General features: G+C 34.9%; 3 protein-coding genes across 5 annotated transcripts; all 3 read left to right on the top strand.

The window, feature by feature from the left end:
• Positions 1–261: 261 nt before the first annotated feature.
• Positions 262–6443, top strand: DDL (SMAD/FHA domain-containing protein). Of its 3 annotated transcripts, none has more exons than XR_015171321.1 (11): positions 263–412; positions 759–1307; positions 1701–1729; positions 3381–3447; positions 3680–3737; positions 4053–4145; positions 4267–4381; positions 4456–4498; positions 4607–4652; positions 4791–4861; positions 5961–6029. XR_015171321.1 is itself a non-coding variant. In XM_086421005.1 (11 exons), the coding sequence occupies exons 2-11, from the start codon at positions 759–761 to the stop codon at positions 5995–5997; spliced, it is 1113 nt and encodes a 370-aa protein (XP_086277131.1). In that variant the 5' UTR covers positions 263–412; the 3' UTR covers positions 5998–6241. The 3 variants fall into 3 exon arrangements, 2 of the variants coding, with proteins under 2 accessions (XP_086277130.1, XP_086277131.1); XM_086421005.1 differs by having other exon boundaries at positions 4456–4503; positions 5961–6241; XM_086421004.1 differs by lacking the exons at positions 4607–4652; positions 4791–4861 and having other exon boundaries at positions 262–412; positions 5961–6443.
• Positions 6444–10699: 4256 nt separating this feature from the next.
• On the top strand, positions 10700–13709 carry LOC147387257 (putative F-box protein At3g29830). The gene is made up of 3 exons (XM_086421565.1): positions 10700–11732; positions 13021–13200; positions 13302–13709. The coding sequence occupies exons 1-3, from the start codon at positions 10794–10796 to the stop codon at positions 13593–13595; spliced, it is 1413 nt and encodes a 470-aa protein (XP_086277691.1). The 5' UTR covers positions 10700–10793; the 3' UTR covers positions 13596–13709.
• A 5839-nt stretch (positions 13710–19548) lies between these two features.
• On the top strand, positions 19549–26025 carry LOC147387256 (putative F-box protein At3g29830). Its single transcript, XM_086421580.1, has 3 exons — positions 19549–20560; positions 25287–25466; positions 25568–26025. The coding sequence occupies exons 1-3, from the start codon at positions 19622–19624 to the stop codon at positions 25844–25846; spliced, it is 1398 nt and encodes a 465-aa protein (XP_086277706.1). The 5' UTR covers positions 19549–19621; the 3' UTR covers positions 25847–26025.
• Positions 26026–27671: the final 1646 nt, after the last annotated feature.

Here is a 27671-nt window from a genome sequence, read left to right as displayed (position 1 = left end):
GCTGGAATTATTTGCTTCATATCCTCTCTCAAGAGAATGAACCCAAATCCTAGATTTTCGCCCAAATTTAGATCGGTTTGGATCGGATCGGTTTTGGATTGTAGGAAACCTAGATCGGATAGGATTTGGTTAAATGTCTTATTCATCTGATTGGATCGGATCTAGACCACATGGTAAAAGTTTCGGATCGGTCGTGGATTGGTACTGATTCGGTATCGAACCGATCCATTCCAGCCCTAGCCTTAATTCGGTACATCCGATCCGTCCAACCAAACAGCCCATTAAGGTCTTCCTGAAGGGCACATTACAGAGGTTTACAGAAAAAGCTTACCTTTCGGTACCCATAGCGTTCTCTGAAGCATGAGCCCTAGCGTCTAGGGTTTCTTTCGTTCTTGTTGCGAATCCGTTCTCTGTATGTTCTTCTTCGATCCTTTCTACATAGTTCTATATGTTTATCAAACATCAATTAATCAGTTATTTATTTATTTTTTTTCTATTATAAACATCAGCAATGTTAGATTTTAGTATGTTTTTCTTTAATTCTCAAACCTAGTTGCTAAATTTTTAGATTTATAGTTTCTATTTCTCACAATTTCACAATTACTTAGTTACTAATTTTTTTATATTGTTAATTGGTAACAGTTCATCACAGATTGAACAATGAAGTTCTTCAGGAACTGAATTTAGTACTCCTCAATGTTCATGTTTCTGAAAAAGTTCACTTTTTTTTCTCCTTTTTCTTTACTTCTTGTGTTCAGATGAGTCCTGCGGTCCATCGTAGATCGCCAATGGGGCGTGGTTTATCAGACAGACAAGATTCTCCAGTAAGGGGACGAGGGTCTCCTCGCAGAAGGAGCCCATCTCGAAAAGAAAGGTCTCCTGTTCGACATAGAAGCTCTCCAAGAACTCGGTCTCCTGCTAGAACCAGTTCTCGTAGGGAGAGATCGCCCGCAAGGGAGAAAGAGAAGCCTTCGAGTGTGGGCAGGTCTCCAAAGCGTGTGAGATCGAGCTCGCCAATTGCCCGTTCTCCTTCGCCGCGTACGAAGCGGATAAGGCAAGCTCAAGTGGCACGAGAAACGGATAAAGCGAGTGATAGAGAACGTAGGAGGAATAGAAGTAGGGAAAGTGAGAAGGATGTGCAAAGGGAAAGGGGTGCTGATTTGGAGATTTCTAATGATAGAAATGAGAGGAGGTCAGGAAGAGATAAGAAAGATGGTGGTTCTTCTAGGTCAAGACATGATCGGTCGACTTCTCCAATTGATCGGGGCCACCATAACAGACATAATTCCCGTTCACCCAGGACCGAGGTGTCTGGTGATATCCACGCCTAACTATATATTTTCTATTATTTATTTATTTTTTCTGAAGATTATTAGATGCCAACTTTTTAACTTATGCTTCAAATGGGTGAACATCGACTGTGCATTGCAGGGACGAAAACCCTTGGAGTATCTTGGTCATAGGATACAAATTTTGGATCTTTTTGGTTTGCTTTTGTTTCTAAATGCTTAAGTTGCCGGAAAATCTCTATCCCTATTTGTGATAGTGGATGAATGCGAGCTCTCGGGAATTTTGATTGGACAGAATTTAATCAGTAGATACTTGATTTAGTAGACTATTAATGCATATCATTTGGTTTTAGTTCTTCCCTCTATTCTGATGCTTGAATTATAATGTCTGATCATTCTATTTTCTTTCAGGTAACTAATCCAAGAGGAGATGAACATCGGTGAGTTGCTTTTTGACTTTTGAAACTTTTCACTTAAGTTCTGAAATGGATCTCCTTAATACTGAATGTGGATATATGTTTGCTTAAGATGCTTGGAAAGGAAATATTCAAAAACTCTCTCTCCTATCAGTAAGTGGTAGTAGTTAATGCAATTGCACCTATTAAAAAAAGGACAAAATTTTAATGCTATTTTAACTGTAAACATTTACTACCGATAAAAAGAGCAGTTAGATTTTTCTTATTTGATTTTTAGTGGCAGTTAGATTGTTGTTGTACCTATAAAATTATAGATAATGTTATTGTTGTAGCCGCTAATCTGATAACTGGTTATGATCCATAATTGATTATGAAGTTTTTTTTATGGGGTTAGGCAATGCATATGGATTATGATTAATTAAACAACAGTTATTTCAGAAACAAAACCTATTTACACAATTATAAACACAAACCTTTCTTTCTCTCTCTCTCTCTCACACACACACACACACACACACACACACACACATGCACACGCACATAGACAAACGCTTAGAATGGAAGCTTTTAGACAAGAGTGTGTCGCCCATTTTGACGTATTCGGGTATCAAATGCGATTAGATAAAGAATAATTGATTGATATTGTCCGGGCATGTGCACTGAAGACATGTGACAACACAAGTGAGGACTGATTTGGTGCAAGCTGAGGATTACAAAATGGTGAGAGAAAGGCCAAAGTTATTCCCATTCTTAGTGTTGGTGGTTCATTTACCCACCTTCCTCTGCTTCAGCTCTCATCTCGTGCCATTATCTTAGCCAAGTATGAGCCAGCCACTTTGTTCACTCCTCTAGGGGTGCATACTTCCCGGAAAGAACATTCAGAAATGCAAGGGATGACATTGGTATCCCCAGCCAACATCATGATATCTGATTGAGCATCACCTTTAACAACAATCTTATTCATCACCAAAACCTTTTTTTTTTTTTTTGAGATATGTTACTTTGCAAACAGTAAGCTGACAACTTCATACCATGGTGAAAGGTTTTGTGTGGTGCTCCTTCTAGATTAGGTTCTTTCTTTGAGAAACAACCTGCTTTTATGAGTCCATATTCCAGGCTGAAATAGAATTCCTATCTTGAGAAATGGATGGGAGATCATAAACCCACCACAAATCCATGCAATAACTGGTTGTAAGGTTTTGCACCCTCAAGTTGAGGGGTGAAGCAACATCTGATTTGGTTGCATTGAGGATAGTCACCATCAATGGTAAACAACCTCTCCTGATAATTGCTTTCACTAGAATGATTCCTAGCACCAATTTTTGAATAGAATAATGGGTGATGATGATTTCCCCATTTGTTCTGCCGATGAGATAATTCAGATGAACTACATAAAAGGTTCAAAGCCAGGTTTGCCGAAGCACAAAAAAGCATCCTAGAAATGCATCCTTTCTAAAATTTTTTTTTTTTTGGTTGATACAGGGGTTTAGTCAGTAAAAATAAGCACATCAATATGTATTGGTGAACATCCATATTATCTTCTGTCATGTAACTTTGTTAATTATCTCTTCCTGATGATTTTCTTTCGTTTTAGGCTGTGGTTGGAAATCCTCTAAAGATGCTGCTCATTGATAAAACGAATGGACTTTAATAAAGAAGTTGCTTAATTTAACAGGGATGATGATGATGATTCAGTTGCAAGGATGAAGGCTGCCGAGGAGGCCCTGGAAGCGAAGCAAAAGGTAATAATTGAGCTTGTTTTCTAGATGTTCTAAGTTGTAGTGTTATGTCATATTATCTTGCATTTTGTTTTGAACACTCGACGTTTTTAATTTACTAGAGTCAGAGGGGAATGTAATGATTAGTCTTGTTTCTCTGAGCTTTGTGGTGCTCCTATTCTTGTGATTCATGTGATTTCAAATTTGATCTGATGTTTTCCTCACTTGTAAGATCTGTTAATTTTGTGAAATGCAGCAAAAACCTTCATTTGAACTGTCTGGGAAGCTTGCTGCAGAAACTAATCGAGTAAAGGGTAAGATTTTCAATGCTTCTTCAATGGTTGATCAAGATCTTCCATTCCTTCGTTTGTTTGGGATCTGAGTCACTATCTGTCTCTCTGTAGCACATGCAAACTAAGTGCCCATATCTATACAAAATAAACAATCTAATGGATTTAGTAATGTCCCAGGATCCAGAACTTGCTTAGTTGTCCAAGAAATCTTGTTATCCACTGAAAACTACTGATAAGGACTGCCCTAGAACTTTGGCGGTAGTTGAAATGTGAATTCATATGGTAATTGAGATTTTCCTGTAATTCTTTTGTTAATTGGATGTTTTTTCGTATCAGGTGTGACATTGCTGTTTACTGAACCATCAGATGCTCGGAAACCGGATGTAAGATGGCGTCTATATGTTTTCAAGGCTGGTGAAGTTCTTAATGGTAACGGTCTTAATAAGCATGTTTCTTCATTTAATTTACTCATAATAAAATTTTGAGATAGATAGTTTGTGGTTCTTCATTTAATTGATTTGCATTTCTAAGAAGAGTATCTGATGAACAGAGCCCCTTTACATACATCGTCAGAGCTCTTATCTTTTTGGCAGAGAGAGAAGGGTGGCGGACATCCCTACTGATCACCCCTCTTGCAGCAAGCAACATGCTGTCATTCAGTTCCGGTATATTCAACTTCGCAGTCATACTCTTTTATTGATGTTCTTGGACTGTATTGTAATATACTTCCTATTTCCAGGCAAGTAGAGAAAGAGAAACCTGATGGCATGTTATCAAAACAAGTAAGGTAGGACTGGTCTAATTGGTATTTTGTACTACATCTTCATTACTTTGTTTTGAGTCAGCACATATCTCAATGCTAACTGCTCTTTTTTTCTCCAATTTACTAGGCCTTACTTAATGGATCTTGGGAGCACAAATGGAACTTTCTTGAATGTAAGCCATTTGGTGATCCTGTTTTGGTTGTTTTTGTTTAATTGGATTCTTTAAAGGGAAAACTTTTTATGGACAATTTAAACATATGTATGTTGGCAGTATTTTTCTTTTTATTAACACTTTCTTTTTCTGGTGCAGGATAATCGCGTTGAACCTCAACGTTATTATGAACTTTTTGAAAAAGACACTATTAAGTTTGGTAATAGTAGGTAGGCCATTAATGATAATTAGGGTTATACATTTCTATCCATTGCATCTCATTACAGTAATTTTTATGTTTTGTTCATTTCCGATTTTAAGTTCTTAACTGCACTTTATTTCATTATTACCTCAACTTTCAACGATATATATCTTACCATGATTGTTGCTTTCTCTTGATATGCCCATTGATCATGTTCTGTACCCTTTAATTGATCCATAATATGGTTTCCTTGATATGGGTAAGGGTAGGTCCTCAGGGTGATAACATACGTAATAATTGTCAACTCACAGCATTTTAAATTTTTGGTTCATTATAGACGGTGAACTTTGCAATCTCTTCAATCAACATCTTCATGACTGTACAAACAATTATTTGTTACTTTCATCACTAATGGACCCTGATCTTACTGAGCTAATCGAGATTGGTAGCATTTATAAAAATTGGTTATCAAATTAATTCATATTGATGGTTAGAGAACTGTGTTAAAAGATTAATGCTTGGCATCTGTTTCTTTATTTGCTTAATTATCATTGGACTGTGTCACTTTTCCATCTCTATTATTCTTGAAGAAAGCTTATCAATATGTCAGTTGTGTTATGCATAATTAGTCTCGTCTGTTTGGCCATGCCACCCTTTTGAAGATTATGGTGACTCCTTACTGTACCATAAGTTGTGGGAATGGGGAGCAGGAAGGGCTCCAAAAATTACAATATCCTGACAACTATTAGAAGTTGATATTCTAAATGTGGTGCCTCCTAAAGAAATAACTTATTTCTAGACATATCAAATATGTAGGAACACTTCATCAAAAGAACATTAAAGGTGTCAGTAAGATTGCCCCTGTAATTATTTTCGAGTTGTAGTGCCCTGTGATTCCAAGTTAGGATGCTGTGAAGAATATGCTTTTTATTAAATTACATAGAGAAAGATGCTTGCAATGCTCGTTGTGAGGTAAGATGGGCACTGGCAACTCTGGTGGCATAGAACTTTACAAGGAACTGAGAAGATGCACACAGTTCTACTGTTGAGTTCTTCATATTTACTATTTTTGACACCATTAGTGATTCTTGATCTTCACTCACCTGTTCCTTTGGTTGGTTTTTCAGTCGAGAGTATGTGATTTTGCACGAGAATTCCGCTTAGTGACGTGTCTCAACCTGCTCTGTGGATCCCTTCGGCTGCTCCATGGCGATTCCATCCTTTTTTGGCGAGTGCAATGTCCATGCATGCTTTGTGTATTCAAATCAAGGGATCAAATTCTACTGCTTAGAGCTTCTGGATTTCGGTTGGTCAATGAAGTTGTCAGATTATGCATTTTTGCCCATTTACTAGTATTTTTAGTGTTTAAAACCATCGATGATTTATGTTTATCAAATATTTATCACAATCTGGTGGTGTTAATCCTAAAATACACCTTAGTTTACTTACCCATGGGGGTTTGAGGAATTGCTAGTTGACTGCAGGTGTCTTATTGGTGCTGTTTGGTGTTTTACATTGAAGGGTTGTACTTCAAATGCCATACTTTGTTTTGTAGACTGGAAATACCATATTTTTCTGGTTAGACTTGCCAACTTGGGAGATCCTTTTAAGCGCATAGAGATATGGAACTTGGTAAATGTATTGGCCAATTTCATTTGAGTAAGAGCGAACATTTTTTTCGGTGACGGTGTTCTGGACTGTAGGCTCGACTAGTAGGGGGCAAGGCAACTGGCCTCTTAGACCACTTTATTTCGCCCAAATCCCTTGGTTACATGCACTACTCAAACCACACATAAGGTTAGGGGTTGTAACTTGGACTGAGTCAACCCAATCAAACTGATAGCTTTGGGTTGGGTTGGATCGGTTTGTAACAAGTTGCGGTTTGGTTCTAGGTTAAGAAAATGGAGAGCTGATCAATTTGGTTTGGTTCTCAATGCAATGTTTGTATAGAATTGAATCAAATCGAGAAACAAACCTCTATATCATATGTATATATATTGATTTATTAGAAATTATTTTAGGAGTTAGGACATAAAAGTAATGAATTTTTTAAAGATAGATTAATGACATTTTTTATTAAGAGATTAGCGACTTGTTATATAAATTATGAAAATTTATTGTTATTATTTATTTATTTTCATTAAAAATATATTGCTTTCAAGCAATTTTATAGGATATTGGCCATAGAACCGGAACCAAACCAACTCGAATTTAGTTCAGTTTGGTACGATCTAATGGCAATTCGATTTGGTTCTAGTTTTAATCTAATGAAATCGACCTATGTTGATTCGGTTCCAATTTTCCCTTAATTCGAATGAAGTTGCACCCCCTAATACAGGTAAGCGGGGATAAATACCTGTAGTTGGCCAACGAGGGGGTTAGAAATCAAGACTTCTCCCTTTGTTCTTTGGAGGGATGCCTTGGCCATTGCACTTAGAGCAAGATCGAATTTAATTACAACTAATCTTCTCGCTTTTCTCTTAACAAAATGATAATCGATTCCTAGTGTATTGTGTAAATTATTGACTGCATCTACTCTTAACAAAATAATATCTACTCTTCTCGTTTTAATTTTAATCTCAAATCTTACTCGTAATCCTAATGATATCTATGGTACCCCAAATTGGTGAACAATGATTGAGAATTTGCGGAAACCAGAATCTTCGAAGATCATAATAGTTAGTGAAGAGTCATTTATTGTCAAATCTGTACTAAAACGATGCTTAGCATGTACTGCATATCAACAGTAGTCGGATTTCATTGAATCTCTCAGGCCTTTTTAATTTTTGCAAGAATAAGATTAGACAAATGATAAAAGTATTAATCTCTTCTAATTAAAGCTTGTGTCAAGCGGATAGAAAGGATAGATTGACTTGCTTATCTTACAACGCCTCTGTTGGACAGGACACAACATCATACAACATAGATTGGATTAGAGAGAATTATTTAATCTTTAAAGAGAATGGACACAAGTTATGTATTTGACATATTTAGGAGTCCAACTCTAAACCATTTGACAATGAGGGAAGAGCCAAGGAGGAGAGAGACAAGGCAATGAATGTCCGATGTGGGACTAAACTCACGCCCTTCCGCATGTGGAGATATGAAATTAATGGAGGAGAATGAATAAGAAAGGATAATCAAGAAATCAACCACAACATACTGGAGCTGTAATACTTTTGTAAATTACAATTGTAATATGCATTTCTCTCATTTGTAAGATTTTATTATTATTATTTTTTATAAAGAAAGATTGGGATTGGGATTGGGATCTAACTAAACCTCACTTACTGCTAAGAAGTGAAGGATCACTACTTACAACATCAAAATAGCTTTTCAACACTTGCCATTAATTTTAAAAGGGAAATTTTATTGCCGTTAATTTTTCTTCTTCGATCTCCTCCTCCGATCTCTCTCTTCCCCACTCTGTTTTGTTCTTCCTATACTTCTTCGACAATCTCTCTATCCCTCTCTATATTTTTCTTCTTCTCCTCCTCTTCGCTTAAGCCATCAATATAGTTGAGGGATGAGAGGTGTGCCCTTTAACAAGAAGTGCCCACAACAATTTTTTGATTTTTAGAGGTGTCCCTAAAAATTGGAGGGCCCTTAGAAGTTCTTTGAGTGTTAATAAAATTTCCCAATTTAAAAGACTCCCCTTTTATTTGAGAAAATTGCTAGGGAACATAGTTACATGATACATGGCTAAGAATAATTTTCGCAAGTTCTCGAGGAAGACAAGATTTGTGCTCAATGGTACAAAAATTCTTTTCATAAGCTCCTAAGCAAGATAGAAATTCTATCACTCTATTTGTCTCCCCCCAAAAGAATTCAAAAACTCAAGAATGAAACGATGCCACTAAGAGCTTTATCACCAAGACTGTTTCAGGTACTTCCAAGAAGACTCGAACTCTCCGTTAATGCAATTTATTGTGTAGATCTAGAAAATCGGTTGATAGAAGAATTTGTGATAATTTATTCCTATTTTCAAACATCAGAGCTTCAGCAATGGCCACCAACGCTACAACCACAATGTCATCTTCTTCAATGCCTGAGTAACCCACAAAGTCTAATTCAACCCGTCCTTCAATCAATACTCTAATGTTGACTGTTTATCTCTATGTGACTTAATCGTCCATGAAAATATTGGATTCTTTCTTATGATAATTATCGATATGCCACAAAAAATAGTCAACCTATAATATATTTCAAGGACCTAATATGATATCTTATTGTTCATCGATTGCGTCTCATGATCAATGAAAATTGATCATATACACAAGTATAACTAAATATGTATATTGATCTCATTGATTGTAAAACTGGTCGAGACAGTTTAAGTGACTTGAATTTTACTATGTCACAAAAATGTGGCAACTTGAAGTTTATTTAAAAACTAGAAACCCAAATTTGTTAACAACAAATCCCTCCTCCACTTAAATTTGGGGTAAGCATTGTGTGAATTATAATGATTCACCATTGCATTATAATGTCTCCATGTATATATATATATGGAAGTGTTCGGAGGCCCTAAAGAGAGTAACAAATCGTGCCAAACATTTTTCAAAGTAGGAGGTACAAGTTTCGGAATGGACTGATTTTTTGTGAGGGTGATCTCTAACCCATACATTGAAAACACGTTTGACACAATGTTTGGCTCCATTTAGGGCCTCCAAATGCCACCATATATATATATATATATATATATATATATATATATATATATAGAGAGAGAGAGAGAGAGAGAGAGAGAGAGAGAGAGAGAGAGAGAGAGAGAGACGTTTCAGAATGGTCTGCTTTTTTGTGAGGATGATTTCTATGATTATGAGATCATCCCCACCCACAATCCACCCATTTCGAAATTTCTAACCCTATCAAAAGTGATTTACAAAAATCGAGTTATCTATGATTCTTCAACTTGTAAACTAGCGTTAGAAGTTTCGGAATGAGCTTATTTTTGGTAAGGATGATCTTCTCACTATAGAGATCATCCTCACAAAAAATCAGCCCATTCTAAAATTTCTAACCCCTATTTTGAAAAATGTTTCTCTTTTGGACCTCTAAACGCTACCCGGCCATATATATTAAAAGAAAAAAATTTGAACGAAAATCATGTTTAAAATTTGAGTAAGTCTTAACCTGATTAGCTTAGTAAGATTTCAAATTATACTAAGGGTTGTGAGCTCACAACTTTACGTCCAAAAATATGATTTAATGTTAGAGGACTTGTAGAGGATGGAATTTTAAGAACTTTGAATAAAAAATACATCATTTTTTATCGGTGAATTTTAAATTTAAGTATTGAGAGTTTGATAGCCATCTAATTTCAACAACTTGGATAAAATTCAAATATATAATAATAATAATAATAATAATCATAATATTGTAATCCATGTGTCCTAATGAACCTTTGTAAGATTTGAAATCTTACCAAGTAAGGAATCCACTTCTTGACAATTTATGCATTTATGCACCTAATAAAGCCTTTATTCCCTTTAAAGTGAGCTGGGATCATATACACCCAGGAGACAGATAAAATGCCACTCCCGCACCTCAGATCTAGTCACATGGATATCTCATATGCTTCAGTAAAGAAGATTCTCTGATATCTAAGTGGCAAGATCTGAGTTGTTAGAGTATAGTTTTAATCCTCTTCCTGGTTGTATATGATCAAGTCTCTTTTTCTAGCCCATAAGGTTTCTCACCAACTTTTTAAGGACAACTCCTGAAATCTAGTTCATACAACAGAAAATATAGGTTACATGAAATGTATGACACTCTCGAATCTTTGAGAGAATCCACTGCAATTAAACCCTAAGCTGTACAAGGCTGGATATAAAAGGAATATGTGTCCGCCCGTAAAATTTTGTCTAAATTCCAACTCACCAACCATTAACAAGTTTCTTCTTATTCTCTCTCGCTCTCTCAACCCCCATTTCTGCAGTTTCAGTTCAACCAAAGCAATGGATATGATCTCTCAACTCCCTGAAGCCCTGATGATTCTCATAATCTCATTCTTACCGCTCATAGACACTGTGAGACTTTCTTCGATGTCGAGGTGCTGGAGAGATCTTTGGCTTCACTGTAAAATCATAGAATTTGATGAAAAATATTTCGTCGACCCCGAAGTAGTGAGGATACTCGAAAACCTTGAACTGAACATCGCTGCTTCAGAGGTAAGGATGATGGGAAGAAGGAATCTCATTGCATATATCAACAGGACCCTACCTCGCTTCCACCAGCCCGAGCTTTTTCGGTTCAGTGTTAAGATTTGTTATATGCCCGAGTACGATCAAGTGATCGAACAGTGGATCAAGTTCGCAACATCAAGAAAGGTAAAAGAATTAAATCTAGATTTTTCCGACGAAGATCCACTACAGGCCTTTCGTATTGTTTATGAACCACAATTTAAAGTTCCCATTTCACTTTATGAGAACCAGTCTTTGAGGGTTTTGGGCTTGTCATTCTGCCGTGTAGACTATTTTAAATTCCAGAGTTATATGGCGCTTACGAGCCTATTTTTAAAACGGGTACATATCACAGAAGGATTGGTTCAGGACATGCTTATGAACTGTCCGCTTCTGGAGGTCTTGAGTTTAGAGGGCTGTCAACTTCAAAGAAAACTCAAGATTTCATCTCCAAGCTTGAATCTTAAGAGATTGATTATAAGGGATTGTATGCCACTATTGCTTGGAATCGTGCTTTCAGCCCCAAAACTTCTCTATTTGGAATACTATGGACGTATGGTGTCGACTTTTCAACTGATAGACTTACAAAGCCTAGTGGAGGTTCATTTGGATTTTACGCTCCAATACACACTCACTAGCACTGCAACGGCGATTGGATTTCTTTGGTGTCTTAGAGGCGTGAAAAGCTTAACATTATGTAATTATCTTGTCAAGGTATGCTATCTTTAAATATCGTTAGCCCTCATTTTATTTGATTTTACTTGGATTAATTGAATCTAGATGACCAGCTTAATTAGCTTTTAAATTTGATAAATGAAAAATACATAGCTAAGCAAGAAACTGGATTAAAGTGAGAAAAAAAATGTACAAAGAAAAGGTACACACACACACGCACAAATGTATATATAGGGGATGGTACATGGGACATAAGCAAAAAAATGTGTAAAAACAATGGTTTTTCAAAATATGGGTTAGGAGTTTCAGATTGAGCTGATTTTTTGTGAGGATGATCTCTATGATGAGAATATCATCCTCACAAAAAATCAGCTCAGTCTGAACCTTCTAACCCCATAAAAAGTGATTTAGAATGTGGACCATCGATTTTTTACCAATAATAAGTAATCACTTTTCATGGATTTCAATGTTTCAGATTAGGTTGATTTTTTGTGAAGATGATCTTCTCATCATAGAGACAATCCTCACAAAAAATCAGCTCAATCCAAAACTTCTAACCCATATTTTGAAAAATGACATATGATTTTACTTATGTCCCATGAACTGCCCCCATATATATATATATAACTAGGTGGGCAAGAAAGAGGAATGAATTGAAAAAATTAATGGACAATGGTAAGGGGGAGATACCCCCTAGAGATTACAGAAATATATCAAAGTCTCAGGAGACCCGAAAGATCACCAACCAAGGCTTCTTTATTGGACAAGGGCAACTCCAAGGCACACTGAAACACACCGGAACATCTAGATCTAGAAGCATGAGGTTGCAAGAGAAAGCTCAACAGAATTTCCCTCTCGAAACACATGATGAAAAGTACTCTAATTGGAATCCATGAATAAGCTCTTGAGCTCTCCATAGTAAGGAGAAAATTTTATTTGTAAGTCCACAGTCTAAACAAATAGGCTTAGAAAACATATATAAGAGCATGAAACTCCACATTATTCAAAATTATACTGAGAAACATACTAGCTAAGTAATCAAAGAGGAACAATGACCAGGGTAATTGAAGAACAAATGATTTATAGTCTTGACCTCTTCGAAGAACATGGAGACCAATTGGATGTTTCTCTTCACTCTAATTTCATGTACTAGGCAAGACTTGTATATGATTTTCCATCCTAGAAAATTATCTTAGGGACCAATCAATATTAACTATTCCTTAGTTTTACCCAACTAAATTTCTTCCTTAATTATATGAATTCTTGAGTAATTTCTTTACATAAAATTTATGTACCAGTTCTTCAAACCTAACACATTTTTATGTAGGTTCTATCGTTAGACGACTTCATGTGCTATGAGCTTCCGTGGCAGATGCTAAATCTTGCCCACTTGACATTCAAGACGGGTTTTCAAGAACGTGAGCTTCCAGGCATATTCCGTCTGTTACGGAGCTCACCTAATCTAGAATATATTACCTTCCAGATAGGTTACGTTGACCTTATAGATGTGAGTGAACATTCATATAATGCTAGTAACTCATTATTTTTCTACTCATTTTCTTGTTTCATTTTATAAACTGATTTATGATTTATATCTTAACTACTTAGGTACTGCCCCCATATTCTGAATTGGTAATGCAACCCAAGAGATGTTGGGTACCACCAAAGTTCGCATTTGATCACCTAAGGACAGTAAAACTTGAGGGATTTATAGGAAGCCTTCAGCAGATGGATCTGCTGGGGTTCTTGATTGAACATGCGAGCATTTTACAGAAAGTGATTCTCAGTACCCCGAGCCATCTCTCATCCCTCATCCCATGGGCATCGGAGGATCTAGCTAAATTTTTGCATGCATCACCAAATGTGGAAATAGTGTTCACCACACAGTCTCTTAATTATTAGCTTCTTTATTATGCTATTTAGATATTAAGCAACATGAAATGGTAGAAAAATTATTCCCTAAAATAAAGTTTAATTTCAAGTTTGGACCCTAATTTCAATATGAAACAAACTTGACTGGTATTTCAAGATGGTGGTATTAGATGTTCATGCTTTTCTTTCATTAATTAGTTCCTACATAAGCTTATTTTGTTCTTGCTTTTTGTACAGTATCTTCTATAATTTTCTGATTTATTCCTTCGTTATTACATTGTCGTTTTGCATACGTTTCAGAAATTCTCGTGTTACAATCGAAAAAAATAAATACAACGAAATAGAATGAAAGAATTCATGCGTTCATCATGAAAGAATTCATGAACTCATGCAAGCCGGGAATCAATCTTTTAATTTCTCTATGGTGATCGTGATTGTGGTACAATGTGTCAACCAATTCTGAATCTATTTACACTATATGAGAAATTGCATAAACTTCATAAAGAAATTTCTTAATATTGTATAACTATGGGAGGACTGTCGAAAAGCAAGTTGTATAGTATGTTTTTCTATTTGTGACAATGGTATTTTAGATAATGTCATGGTTGAGGATAACAAATAAAATAATTTCTTTTTGACATAAATGTTCATGCAAGATACAATATTGAACAGTTCCTTCTCGCTTAGAATTTACCTCTTATTACATACGGAGATATTCCCATTTTATCATATTGATAAGTTAGTGATTTTGTTTTATGTAAGTTCTTGGATGCAAAATAAAAGGTCTATATTGCAATATTAGTTGAAACTCAAGACTTATTTCTGTACCCACACCGCCTTGAATAAATATATAAAGTCGGCATTAATTATTTGGATTAAAGATTCAACACCAGTTTGGTTTAATACTGCAAATCCTAGTTTACAAGAAGATCGATCCCTGCTTATTATATTGATGTTTTGTAGGCTAGACTCTAGTGTGTTATGATATGAGAGTTTTGATGTTAATGGTAGTTTTTCTGTTACCATATTTTATTCTTGCAGAAAATTGTTGTGAGAAAAAATGATAATAGTCAACAAACTGGAAATAATTCAATGATTTCTAATTTGGGACCTCCTACCTTTCTTTATTCGATATTTAGTATTTGAATCTTTGTATGATCCAAGATCACCCTACTTCATAGAAAATTGCATTTAGGTCTCTTTTGTAGAAAGAAAATTGAGCTCTTCAGAGAATTTAGAATCAAATGTCTTGGAGAATTTTCTCTTCTACAATAGAGTTGGGGTGGATGCCCTATGATTCCCAAGCACTCAATCAAGTATGAACAAATTTGCGATCCTATCGATGATCAGATCAGTGTCACTGTCGGGTTTAGATACCATGGCAACATGGTTTTGGCTTCGATAAAACTCATATCCTTGAAGGTTGGAAGGAGCTGAGACCACAAAGTTAAAAAAACCCAAATTTGACGGTCCTAGGCCGTCAAATTTCATAAAATTTGAAGGACAAAGGGGTTGAATTGGCATCGAATTTTTCATTATCAAAATTTTTTTTTCGATGGGCCGAAACTGTCAAATTAATGAAGGATGGGAGAAATTTGATAGCTCTAAGCCGTCAAATCTGGGAAAATCTAGAATTTTGACGGTCCTAGACCGTCAATATTCAGTTTCTAAAATTCGAGGGCCTTGGCCCGTCAATTTTTTCTGTAGAATTTTCCAATTTTCACATAGTGTATGGGAAGACTGTTGAAAAGCAAGTTGTAAAGTATGTTTTTCCATTTGTGACAATTGTATTTTAGATAATGTCATGGTTGAGGATAACAAATAAAATAATTTCTTTTTGACATAAATGTTCATGCAAGATACAATATTGAACAGTCCCTTTTCGCTTAGAATTTACCTTTTATTACATACAAGATTTTCCCCTTCTATCATATTGATAAGTTAGTGATTTTGTTTTATGTAAGTTCTTGGATGCAAAATAAAAGGTCTATATTGCAATATTAGTTGAAACTCAAGACTTATTTCTGTACCCACACCACCCTGAATAAATATATAAAGTCAGCATTAATTATTTGGATTAAAGATTCAACGCCAGTTTGGTTTAAAACTGAAAATCCTAGTTTACAAGAAGATCGATCCCTGCTCATTATATTGATGTTTTGTAGGCTGGACTCTAGTGTGTTATGATATTAATGAGAGTTTTGATGTTAATTGTAGTTTTTCTGTGACCATATTTTATTCTTGCAGAAAAGTGTCATGAGAAAAAATGATAATAATCAACAGACTGGAAATAATTCAATGATTTCTAATTTGGGACCTCCTACCTTTCTTTATTCGATATTTAGTATTTGAATCTTGGTATGATCCAACCTACTTCATAGAAAATTGCATCTAGGCCTCTTTTGTTCAGAGAATTTAGAATCAAATGTCTTGGAGAATTTTCTCTTCTACAATAGAGTTGGGGTGGATGCCCTCTGATTCCCAAGCACTCGATCAAGTATGAACAAATTTGCGATCCTATCAATGATCAGATCAGTGTCACTGTTGGGTTTAGATACCATGACAACATGGTTTTGGCTTCGATAAAACTCATGAGATCATATCCTTGAAGGTTGGAAGGAGCTGAGACCTCCTTAACAACAGGTAGTGTGTATATATTGATCAGTAGGAAATGGTGAATGCTGGATGCTGGGACGTACGGTGATTGTGGTTGATGAAGTCTTCTTTTGTGTGTTTATTTATTGAGTCGTGATGAATGCACGCGGTTTTGTGTACGCGATCGACGTGGCAAGGGCACAGAACCAAAGATCTTTTCTTTGGGATACACAGGAAAAAGATATGCAGTTCTGTGCCCTTGCCACATCAGAAGCGTACAGACCGCTTACCCAAAACTGCATTCATTCATCATTATTCTTGTTTATTTGTGACAAAAAATAATTCTGAGAAGGTAATTACGGTTGCAGTACCAGATCTAAAAGTTCATCATAGGTGTATGAAAATGGTGCCTTAACTTCCTCACATGTTTGGTATCAAGAGATCAAGTTAAATAGATTCATGTGATATTTGAGATACCTTTGTTGTAGGGATTTTGATTTATTATACATATTAGATTCTTGAGGGGCACTGATCAATAAATATTCTAATTAAGCAGGACATAATATTTTCCAATTTTAACGATGTACACCCATAATGACTAGAAGTATCTCATGGATGCACGTCGAACCTATTTGAATGTGATGGTTGTATATTAAGAATGTAAAATTTTCTTTCGTTTTTAAATGTTTTACAGGCTATTAGTTTGTTACTTAGGAAATGAAAAAGAACATCAAATGTGCAAAATTCTTCTTAATATTGTTGAGTTCTATATGTAACAACCTTGTATCTTCTTCTTTATAAAGTCTAGGAGTAAGAATTGAAGCCATTTGAATATTAAAATCATTTGGCCTTAACGTTTTGCCACGAAAAGAATAATTTTTTTATTTTTTTATTTTAGTATCCAATCCTCAAGTCCATCTTGTTGGTTAAGTAATTCCAACAATAGATTGTGAGCATGTGGTATTAGGCAATTCCAACATCAATGCAACTCAAATTGCCTTCATCAAATATAACACGAGATTTCGTCTCACATCGTTTTATAGAAATTTCAATGGATTGCTTCAAGCTTATTGTTTCCTGACTGTAGGTATCCAAGAATTCATTTGGAGCCAAAGCCACCATTATACATCATTTTTTCGTAAAAATTCAAAATCTATTTGAACTAAAATTGTTATCCTTATTGTCAGATGTATCTCTTTTTACCATATATTTTTCGAAGCTAAAACTAAGATTATAGTCGATATCAAAATGAGAGAATGTGTACCTTGTCTGAATTTCTAAGCTTGACATTGCGGATACCAAATTAATAAAATGAATCCCATTGAGTTGAGAAGTGAATGAAATAAAGTGAGTTACAAGAATGGATTTAAATTTTGATTACAACTTTCTAATATAACGTGTTCAAGGAGGATGAGAACCAACTATAAAGTATCTACATTGGATTATTTATCAGTAAGCAATGGGAGGTACCCCACCCTTTTATTTGACAAAATTACTGGCGAACATAGTTACAGGATACATAGTCTAGAATAATTTTAGCAAGCTCTTAAGAACAGATTTGTACTCAATGATATAAAATTCTTTTTATAAGCTCCTAAGCAAGTTAGAAAATCCATCACCCTATTTGCCTCCTCCAAAAGAATTCAAAAGCGCAAGAATGAAACAATGCCACTAAGATCTTTATCTCCAAGACTGTTAAGGCATACCTCCAAGAAGACTCAAACTCTCCGCTAATGAAAATATTGCGTAGATCTAGAGAATTCTATGATAGAAGAAGTTGTGAAAATTTATTTCTATTTTCAAACTTCAGAGCTACAGCAATAGCCACCAACTCTAGATCCGCAACATCATCTTCTAACCCACAAAATTCTAATTAAACTCGTCCTTCTTCAATTAATACTCTAATGTTGACGGTGTATCTCTATGTGATTTAATCGTCCATGAAAATAATATTGGATTCTTTCTTATTATAATTATCGATATGCCACAAAAAATAGTCAACCAACAATATATTTTGAGGACCTAATATGATATCTTATTGTTCATTGATCGCATCTCATGATCAATGAAAATTGATCATATATATACACAAGTAAAAGTAAATTCGTCTATCGATCTCATCGATTGTAAATTTGGTCGAGGCGGTTTAAGTGACTTGAATTTTACTATGTCACAAAAATGTGGCAACTTGAAGTTTATTAAAAAGCTTGAAACCCAAATTTGTTAACAAGAAGTCCCTCCTCCCTTTAGATTTGGGGTAAGCATTGTGTGAATGATAATGATTTACCATTGCATTATAATGTCTTCATATATATATATATATATATATATTATAAAAGAAAAAAATTGAATGAAATCCATGTTTAAAATTTGAGTCAGTCTTAGCTTGACTAGTTAAGTAAGATTTCAAATTATACTAAGGGTTGTGAGCTCACATCTTAACATCCAAAACCATGATTTAATGCCAGAGGTCTTGTAAAGGATGGAATCCTATTTTAACTGGTAAATTTTAAATTTAAGTTTCGAGAGTTGGATAGCCATCCTATTTCAACACCTTGGATAAAATTCAAACATATATATGGGTCCCGTTCACCACCCTACGCTTTACCAAACATGTTTTGTCCTACATGGGTTAGAAGTTTTGGAATATGCTGATTTTTGGTGAGGATGATCTCTATGGTGAGGAGATCATCCTCACCAAAAATCAGCCCATTCCAAAACTTCTAACCTCATAAAAAATGGTTTACAAAAAATGGACGGTCCACGATTAAAAGATCCTCCTCACCAAAAATCAGCCCATTCCAAAACTTCTAATTCATGTAAGACAAAACACGTTTAATAAAGCGTAGGGTAAAGTGTAGGGTGTTGAGAATTTCCTTATGTATATTTAAAATGTGGCAATACATGTGGGACTAATCAACCTTTGAAAGATTTGAAATCTTACTAAATATTACACTTGAAGACAATTTATGCACTTAATAGAGCATTTATTACTCTTTAAAGTGAGCCCGGATCATATACACCGAGGAGAAGTGTAAAAATGCCACTCCCACACCTCAGATCTAGCAACATGGATTTCTCATTATGCTTCAGTAAAGAAGATTCTTTGATATCTAAGTGGCAAGATATGAGTTGTTGGAGTATAGTTTTAATCCTCTTCCTGGTTGTATATGATCATCTTTCTTTTTCAAGCCCATAGGGTTTCTCACCAACTTTTTAAGGAAGACTCCTGAAATCTAGTTCATACCACAGAAAATATAGGTTACATGAAATGTATGAGACTCTCAAATCTTTGAGAGAATCCACTGCAATTAAACCCTAAGCTGTACAAGGCTGGATATAAGGAATATGTGTCCACCTGTAAAATTTTGTCTAAATTCCAACTCGCCAACCATTAACAAGTTTCTTCTTCTCTCTCGCTCTCTCAAGCCCATTTCTGCAGTTTCAGTTCAACCAAAGCAATGGATATGATCTCTCAACTCCCTGAAGCTCTGATGATTCTAATAATCTCATTCTTACCGCTCATAGACACTGTGAGACTTTGTTCGATGTCGAGGTGCTGGAGAGATCTCTGGCTGTATTGTAAAATCATAGAATTCGATGAAAAATATTTCGTCGACCCTGAAGTAGTGAGGATACTCAAAAACCTCGGACTGAACATGGCCGCTTCAGAGGTAAGGATGATGGGAAGAAGGAATCTCATTGCATATATCAACAGGACCCTACCTCGCTTCCACCAGCCCGAGCTTTTTCGGTTCAGTGTTAAGATTTGTTATAAGCCTGAGTACGATCCAGTGATCCAAGAGTGGATCAAGTTTGCAACATCAAGAAAGGTAAAAGAATTAAATCTAGATTTTTCCGACGAAGAACCACTACAGGCCTTTCGTATTGTTTATGAACCACAATTTAAAGTTCCCATTTCACTTTATGAGAACCAGTCTTTGAGGGTTTTGGGCTTGTCATTCTGCCGTGTAGACTATTTTAAATTCCGGAGTTATATGGCGCTTACAAGCCTATTTTTAAAACGGGTACATATCACAGAAGGATTGGTTCAGGACATGCTTATGAACTGTCCGCTTCTGGAGGTCTTGAGTTTAGAGGGCTGTCAACTTCAAAGACAACTCAAGATTTCATCTCCAAGCTTGAATCTTAAGAGATTGATTATAAGGGATTGTATGCCACTATTCCTTGGAATCGTGCTTTCAGCCCCAAAACTTCTCTATTTTGAGTACTATGGACGTATGGTGTCGACCTTTCAACTGATAGACTTACAAAGCCTGGCCGAGGTTCATTTGGATTTTACGCCCCAATACACACTCACTAGCACTTCAACGGCGATTGGATTTCTTTGGTGTCTTAGAGGCGTGAAAAGCTTGACATTATGTAATTATCTTGTCAAGGTATGCTATCTTTAAATATCATTAGCCATCATTTTATTTGATTTACATGGATTAATTAAATCTGGAATGCCTGGTTAATTAGCTTTTAAATTTGATAAATGAACAATACATTGCTAACGAAGAAACTGGATTAAAGTGAGAAAAAACAAATGTACAAAGAAAAGGGACACACACAAGCACACACACACACAAATGTATATATAACTAGATGGGCAAGAAAGAGAATTATAAATTGAAAAAATTTATGAACAAAGGTAAGGGGAAGATACCCCCTAGAGACTACATAAATATATCAAAGTCTCAGGAGACCCAAAAGATAACCAACCAAGGCTTCTTTATTGGACAAAGGCAACTCCAAGGCACACTGAAACACACTGGAACATCTAGATCTAGAACCATGTGTTTGAAAGAGAAACCACAACAGAATTTCCCTCTCGAAAAACATGATGAAAAGTACTGCAATTGGAATCCATGAATAAGCTCTTGAGCTCTCCATAGTAAGGAAAGAATCTTATTTGTAAGTCCATAGTCTAACCAAATAGGCTTAGAAAACATGTATAAGAGCATGAAACTCCACCACATTATTAAAAATTATACCGAGAAACATACTAGCTAAGTAATCACATAGGGAAAAAATAATACATAAACATCGACTAGAGTAATTGAAGAACAAATGATATATATAGTCTTGACCTCTTTCAAGAACATGGAGACCAATTGGATGTTTCTCTTCACTCTAACTTCATGTACTAGACAAGACTTGTTGAAATCGCCTCGACCCATTCTCACTAAATAGTGGATAAGGGTCCGATTTATTAAATGAGGGACTTTTGAAAAATGGGAGTCGCCACCTAGTTTAGGTCTAGGAACCATAACTCCAAATGGATATGGGTCGATTCACGGATCAAAGAGATGGGTAAGGGGTCAGATTATGGGTTTCAAAAGGTCTTAGGCACCGAACCCGCCTGATCAAGATGATCGGTCTCTACTACAATCCAAAATCATCCTATGGTCAACATATAAAGACTACAGTCAAGGTCACAGTCCAATCATCATCATCAATTTATGTTGGATTTGCCAAACAAATCATATGGCTAAAATTGTCCCAATTATCACATGATCATTCTTTGAATTCCATAAGATATGGAAGGGTTTGAAAATGCCCTAATTAACTCCATGATCTGAAATCAACTAAGAAATTCCACATGCAAGCATTTCCCAAACTGTCCAAAATAGAAACTCATGAGAATATTCTAAATGGGAAGATTACAAATAGAAACTTGCCAAATTGGGACTTATAATGTTTCCAAATTAGGAACGCGAAATTTCCTAAATTAGAATTCAGGAGATATATGTTGAATTCCCCAAATTAAAAATTTAAAAAGATACATTTTTTAAAATAGAATATTCCAAAAATGTAAGTTTCTAAATTTGAAACTCTCAAATTTCTATATGAATATGAACCTTCCAAATACAAAAATGCAGAACCTGCTTAAATTAGGAAATTGCTAAAATATGAGATTTCTAAATTAAAAATTTGTGATATATGTTCTCTCAAAATAGAACACTACGCAATCCCATATTAGAAAGTTTCCAAATATGAGTTTTCCAATGGTCCATAAATAATTTCCAAAAGGAATAATTATATGAATAATGAAGTCCCAAATTAGAAGCTCATGGATTTGTCAAGAATCACCCAATTGGAAATTTACCAAATAACAAAAAATTTAAATTATCGTACTTACCAAATTGGAGATTGATATATATCATTACATAAAATTTTCAAATTTGAAGGAAAATCCATGGGAAAAATTCTATATCCTTAAAATAACCAAAAGAGCATGCACACATAACTCTCGATTTGGTCAAAATAGCTATCACTCAACAACATGCATATCTATCGAGCAAAGAGGTACACTGATCACACGAAAAAATCTCAAAATAAAACAGAGTACTCAAACATCATCACAAATTGTGTAAATCCAAGTTGAGCATAATGATCATGATGAAAAAAAAAATCCTTTAATCCTTCTAACATGCAAAAATAATAAAATGAAAAAAATAAAAATAATTAAACAAGAGGGGGCACAAAAATTCTCTCCTAACCTATCAATATGCAAAAAGAAGGACTTAACGCATAGATAAATAAGGGGGAAAAACAGAAAAAATTATAAGAGAAATTTTCCTAATCCTATTAATGCAAAACAAAAAAAATAAAACTACTCAAATGTTCCTAATCCTACTAAAACAAAATAAAAACTACTCAAAATAAATAAAAAAAGAAAATCACTCTCTTAATCCTAACGATATACGGAGATAGATAATAAAAAATAAAAGGGGCAGATTTTCTCTATCGATATGCAACAAAATAAACACAAAAACTAAGAACACGTATGAAAAGCGTAATAAAATCATCCCATGGCATCACAAGAAATCTGTCTCATACAAAACTTCATGATGATCACGACACCACAAATCAACATGGAACTTCAATATGGAGGCAAGTTTTAGCATGTAAAAAAGAGAGAGAGATACACAACACGCCATGAAGGATGAAGGGGAAAATGAAGAAAACAGATAACCAAAAAAAAAAAATAATAATAATAAAATAAAATAAATTACCTATAAGATGAAACAGTAGAGTCGGCTCCTTCAGATATAACTCGAGGACTTGTACGCGCTGTAACTGTGGAGATATAAGCAGATACGAAGAGGTACTGCAGGCAAAGAGAGAATGACGTTCTTTTTTTCTTACAGAGAGAAAGAGAGAGGCTGCTGGGTGTTAAATATTGGGGCCATGAATCGAAGAGGGGGCTGGGCAGAAAGGTTGTAGTTTTGGATAGAGGTGATGATGAAGATATGGGCTACAGTAGTGAGAGAGAGATGAAGGCCTGAGCGTTGTAGGTGCTGTAATGGACAAAATACAGCAGGTGTGACAGATTCAACCAAAGAAGAAGGTAAAGGGGCTGTTGAAGGTTGGAACGTGCAAGAGCAGGGGCTGTGTTGAAGGCTGTGCAGAACGTGAGAAAGAGGGGGCTGTATTGAGGGCTGATAGAAGGGTTGGGACGTTGCAACAAAGTGGGGGCGTTGCAGCAAGGGAGATGATGGCCGTGGAGGGGTGCGTTGCAGTCAAGGAAAGGACGTGGAGAGGAGCTAGGCAACTGGTCTGTACGTCCAAGAGAGAGAGAGAGAGAGAGCTGTGAGAGAGAGAAGGTCGAAGGAAAAGAGTTGAAGACGTCTGTGAAGAGAAGATGAAGAAGTCTAGCCGAAGATGAGAGACTCAGAAGAAGAAGGAGACGTCCTCCTTTTTATAGAAAATCAGTTTCTGTTTTCGTTTTTTTTCTTTTTCTAATTTCTTTTTTATTTTCTTTCTCCTTTTTTTTTTTTTTCAATTAACACGTATTTTTCTTCTCTTGTTTTTGATTCCCTTTTAGGAGAATGATGGTGGGGTGATCCCACGCTACTCGTAGTTTGTTAATTCTTTGATACTTATGTCTTGATTGGTTGATTTTGGTTGTTTTGATTTAAAAAATTTGTTTTAAATTTTATTGGTTTAATTTTGATTTCAATTTTTATTGGTTTAAATTTGATTTCAATTTTTAGTTTGAGTTTTAATCGACCATTTGATTTATTAGTTTTGTCGATCGATTTGAATTTTTGGTTGAGTTTTGCTTTCAATTTATTTGGTCTCTGATTTCAATTTTAATTCGTTCGTCGATTTTATTTTGATTTTTAATTTTAATCATTTGATTTTGAATTAGATTAGATTTTTAATTGTTTAATTTTGAATTAGATTTTAATTATTTAATTTTAAGTTTTAATTATTTAATTTTAAGTTTTAATTGTTTAATTTTGAATTAGATTTTAATTATTTAATTTTAAGTTTTAATTATTTAATTTTAAGTTTAATTGTTCAATTTTGAATTAGATTTTAATTGTTTAATTTTAAATTAAATTTTAAGTTTCAATTATTTAATTTTTAATTTGATTTTAATTTTTATTATATTTTCTTAAGGATCGAGATCTCTAAGTTGAGTTTGGATGTTGAGGGGCATTTCGATCATTTTTATGATTTTTCATAAATTTCTCCATTTTCGTCGATTTGGGTCTCGTTAGACTTGAAATCATGATCTGAGTGCAATAGAGGTATTTTCGAAGTCTTTCGGAGGTCCAAAATTTATGAGGGTATTTTCGTCATTTTGTCGATTTTTGTATATTTTTATGAATTTTAACGTGAAGTTTCTTTCAGTCCCGACGTGATTATTTCTAAGTTTCAAAGTCATGTTTGTCTAGCGTAGCGAGGTTTCTAGGTTATCGAACTGTGTAGCGAACCTAAACGTACATGCTTGTTAAATCGGGTGTAAGGTGTAGAGATCCTAAGCGTACGTAAATTTCTATGTCAAGTTGTAACGAGTAGGGGAGATGAAAAGATTGAAAATTGAGGGAATCAAGGATAGTACTCACAAGCCTTCGAGTTCTTCGCGATCATCATTAGGAATTCACGTTAACCGAATGACGAATTGTCGAATTAGGCAGATGTAAAAATGAGGTGTCTACACTTGTATATGATTTTTCATCTTAGAAAATTATCTTACGGAGCAATCAATATTAACTATTGCTTAGGTTGACACAACTAAATTTTTTCCTTAATTATATGAATTCTTGAGTAATTTCTATACATAAATTTAATGTACAAGTTCTTCATACCTAACGCATTTTTATGTAGGTTCTATCCTTAGACGACTTCGTGAGCTACGAGCTTCCGTGGCAGATGCTATATCTTGCCCACTTGACATTCAAGACAGGTTTTCAAGAACGTGAGCTTCCAGGCATATTCCGTCTATTACGGAGCTCACCTAATCTAGAATGTATTACCTTCCAGATAGGTTACGTCGACCGTATAGATGTGAGTGAACCATCATATAATGCTAATAACTCATTATTTTTCCACTCATTTTCTTTTTTAATTTTATTAACTGATTTATGATTTTTATCTTAATTACTTAGGTACTGCCTCCATATTCTGAATTGGAAATACAGCCCAAGAGATGTCGGGTACTGCCAAAGTTTGCATTTGATCACCTAAGGACAGTAAAACTTGAGGGATTTATAGGAAGCCTTCAGCAGATGGATCTGCTGGGGTTCTTGATTGAACATGCGAGTGTTTTACAGAAAGTGATTCTCACTATCCCAAGCCATGTCTCAACCCTAATCCCATCGGCATCCGAGAATCTGGCAAAATTTCAGTGCGCATCACCAAATGTGGAAATAGTGTACACCACATAATCTCTTAATTATTAGCTTCTTTATTATGCTATTTAGATGTTAAGCAACATGGAATGGTAGAAAGACTATTCCCTAAAATGAAGTTTAATTTTGGACCCTACTTTCCAATATGAAAGAAACTTGACTGGTATTTCAAGATGGTGGTATTAGATGTTCATGCTTTTCTTTTATTAATTAGTTCCTACATAAGCTTATTTTGTTATTTGCTTTTTATGCAGTATCATCGATATTTTTCTGATTTATTCCTTCGTTATTACATTGTCGTTTTGTATATGTTTCAGAAATTCTTGTGTTACAATCGAAAAAATAAACACAAGGAAATAGAATGAAAGAATTCATGAATTAATGAATTCATGCAAGCCGGGAACAAACCTCAATCTTTTAATCTCTCTATGATGATCATGATTGTGGTACGACGTGACAACCAATTCTGAATCTATTTACACTATATGAGAAATTGCATAAACTTCATAAAGAAATTTCTTAATATTGTATAACTATGGGAAGACTGTAGCAAAGCAAGTTGTGCAGTATGTTTTTCTATTGTGACAATGGTATTTTAGATAATGTCATCGTTGATGATAACAAATAAAATAGTTTCTTTTTGACTTAAATGTTCATGCAAGATACAATATTGAACAGTTCGTTTTCACTTAGAATTTACCTCTTATTACATACGTAGATTTTCCCATTTTATCATATTGATAAGTTAGTGATTTTGTTTTATGTAAGTTCTTGGATGCAAAATAGAAGGTCTATATTGCAATATTAGTAGAAACTTGAAATTGATGACTTGTTTCTGTACCCACACAACCCTGAATAAATATATAAAGTCAGCATTAATTAAAGATTCAACACCTGTTTGGTTTAATAATGCAAATTCTAGTTTACAAGAAGATTGATCCCTGCTCATTATATTTATGTTTTGTAGGCTAGACTCTAGTGTGTTATGATATTAATGATAGTTCTGATGTTAATGGTAGTTTTTCTGTGACCATATTTTATTCTTGCAAAAATTGTCATGACAAACAATGATAATAATCAACAAACTGGAAATAATTCAATGATTTCTAATTTGGGACCTCCTTCCTTTCTTTATTCAATATTTATTATTTTTTTCTTTTTATGATCCAAGATCACCCTACTTCATAGAAAATTGCATTTAGGTTTCTTTTGTAGAAAGAAAATTCAGTTCTTCAGAGAATTTAGAATCAAATGTCTTAGAGAAGTTTCTCTTCTACAATAGAGGCGGGGTGGATGCCCTCTGATTGCCAAGCACTCGATCAAGTATGAACAAGTTTGCGATCCTATTGATCATCAAATCAGTGTCACTGTCGGGTTTCGATACCATGGCAACATGGTTTTGGCTTTGATAAAACTCATGAGATCATATCCTTGAAGGTTGGGAAGGAACTGAGACTTCCTTAACAATAGATAGTGTGTATAGATTGATCAGTGGGAAATGGTGAATGTCGGATGCTGGGATGTATGGTGATTGTGGTTGATGAAGTCTTGTTTTGTGTGTTTGTTTATTGAGTCGTGATGAATGCACGCGGTTTTGTGTACGTGGCTAACATGGCAAGGGCACAAAACCATCGATCTTTTCTTCAAGATACACAGGAAAAAGATCTGGAGATGTGCCTTATCTTCCTCAGATGTTTTGTTTTTTGATCGGTAAGCTGAGGTTATAGAGGGCCCCACCCTTAAATTAAAAGCTACTAATTTAGAAAATAACAAAGATTCAAAGCCTCCAAGAGGATGTTGTACAGCTCCAAAGGAGAATTCAAATCGTATTGGGGACTTTGCTATTGATTATTTCCAAAGG

Source organism: Akebia trifoliata, chromosome 13, assembly GCF_017979445.1.
Source record: "Akebia trifoliata isolate Shusen 1 chromosome 13, ASM1797944v1, whole genome shotgun sequence".
In the NCBI taxonomy this organism is placed as follows: Eukaryota; Viridiplantae; Streptophyta; class Magnoliopsida; order Ranunculales; family Lardizabalaceae; genus Akebia; species Akebia trifoliata.
Note: the sequence above shows the minus strand (reverse complement) of the source record. Positions and strands in the feature narration are given on the sequence as shown.

Coding starts and splice junctions, on each gene's coding strand:
- LOC147387256 (XM_086421580.1), top strand. CDS start 19,622: ATGGATATGATCTCTCAACTCCCTGAAGCTCTGATGATTCTAATAATC. Junction 20,561..25,286: donor TATGTAATTATCTTGTCAAG/GTATGCTATCTT, acceptor ATTTTTATGTAG/GTTCTATCCTTAGACGACTT. Junction 25,467..25,567: donor GTTACGTCGACCGTATAGAT/GTGAGTGAACCA, acceptor TTAATTACTTAG/GTACTGCCTCCATATTCTGA.
- DDL (XM_086421004.1), top strand. CDS start 759: ATGAGTCCTGCGGTCCATCGTAGATCGCCAATGGGGCGTGGTTTATCA. Junction 1,308..1,700: donor CCCGTTCACCCAGGACCGAG/GTGTCTGGTGAT, acceptor ATTTTCTTTCAG/GTAACTAATCCAAGAGGAGA. Junction 3,448..3,679: donor CCCTGGAAGCGAAGCAAAAG/GTAATAATTGAG, acceptor TGTGAAATGCAG/CAAAAACCTTCATTTGAACT.
- LOC147387257 (XM_086421565.1), top strand. CDS start 10,794: ATGGATATGATCTCTCAACTCCCTGAAGCCCTGATGATTCTCATAATC. Junction 11,733..13,020: donor TATGTAATTATCTTGTCAAG/GTATGCTATCTT, acceptor ATTTTTATGTAG/GTTCTATCGTTAGACGACTT. Junction 13,201..13,301: donor GTTACGTTGACCTTATAGAT/GTGAGTGAACAT, acceptor TTAACTACTTAG/GTACTGCCCCCATATTCTGA.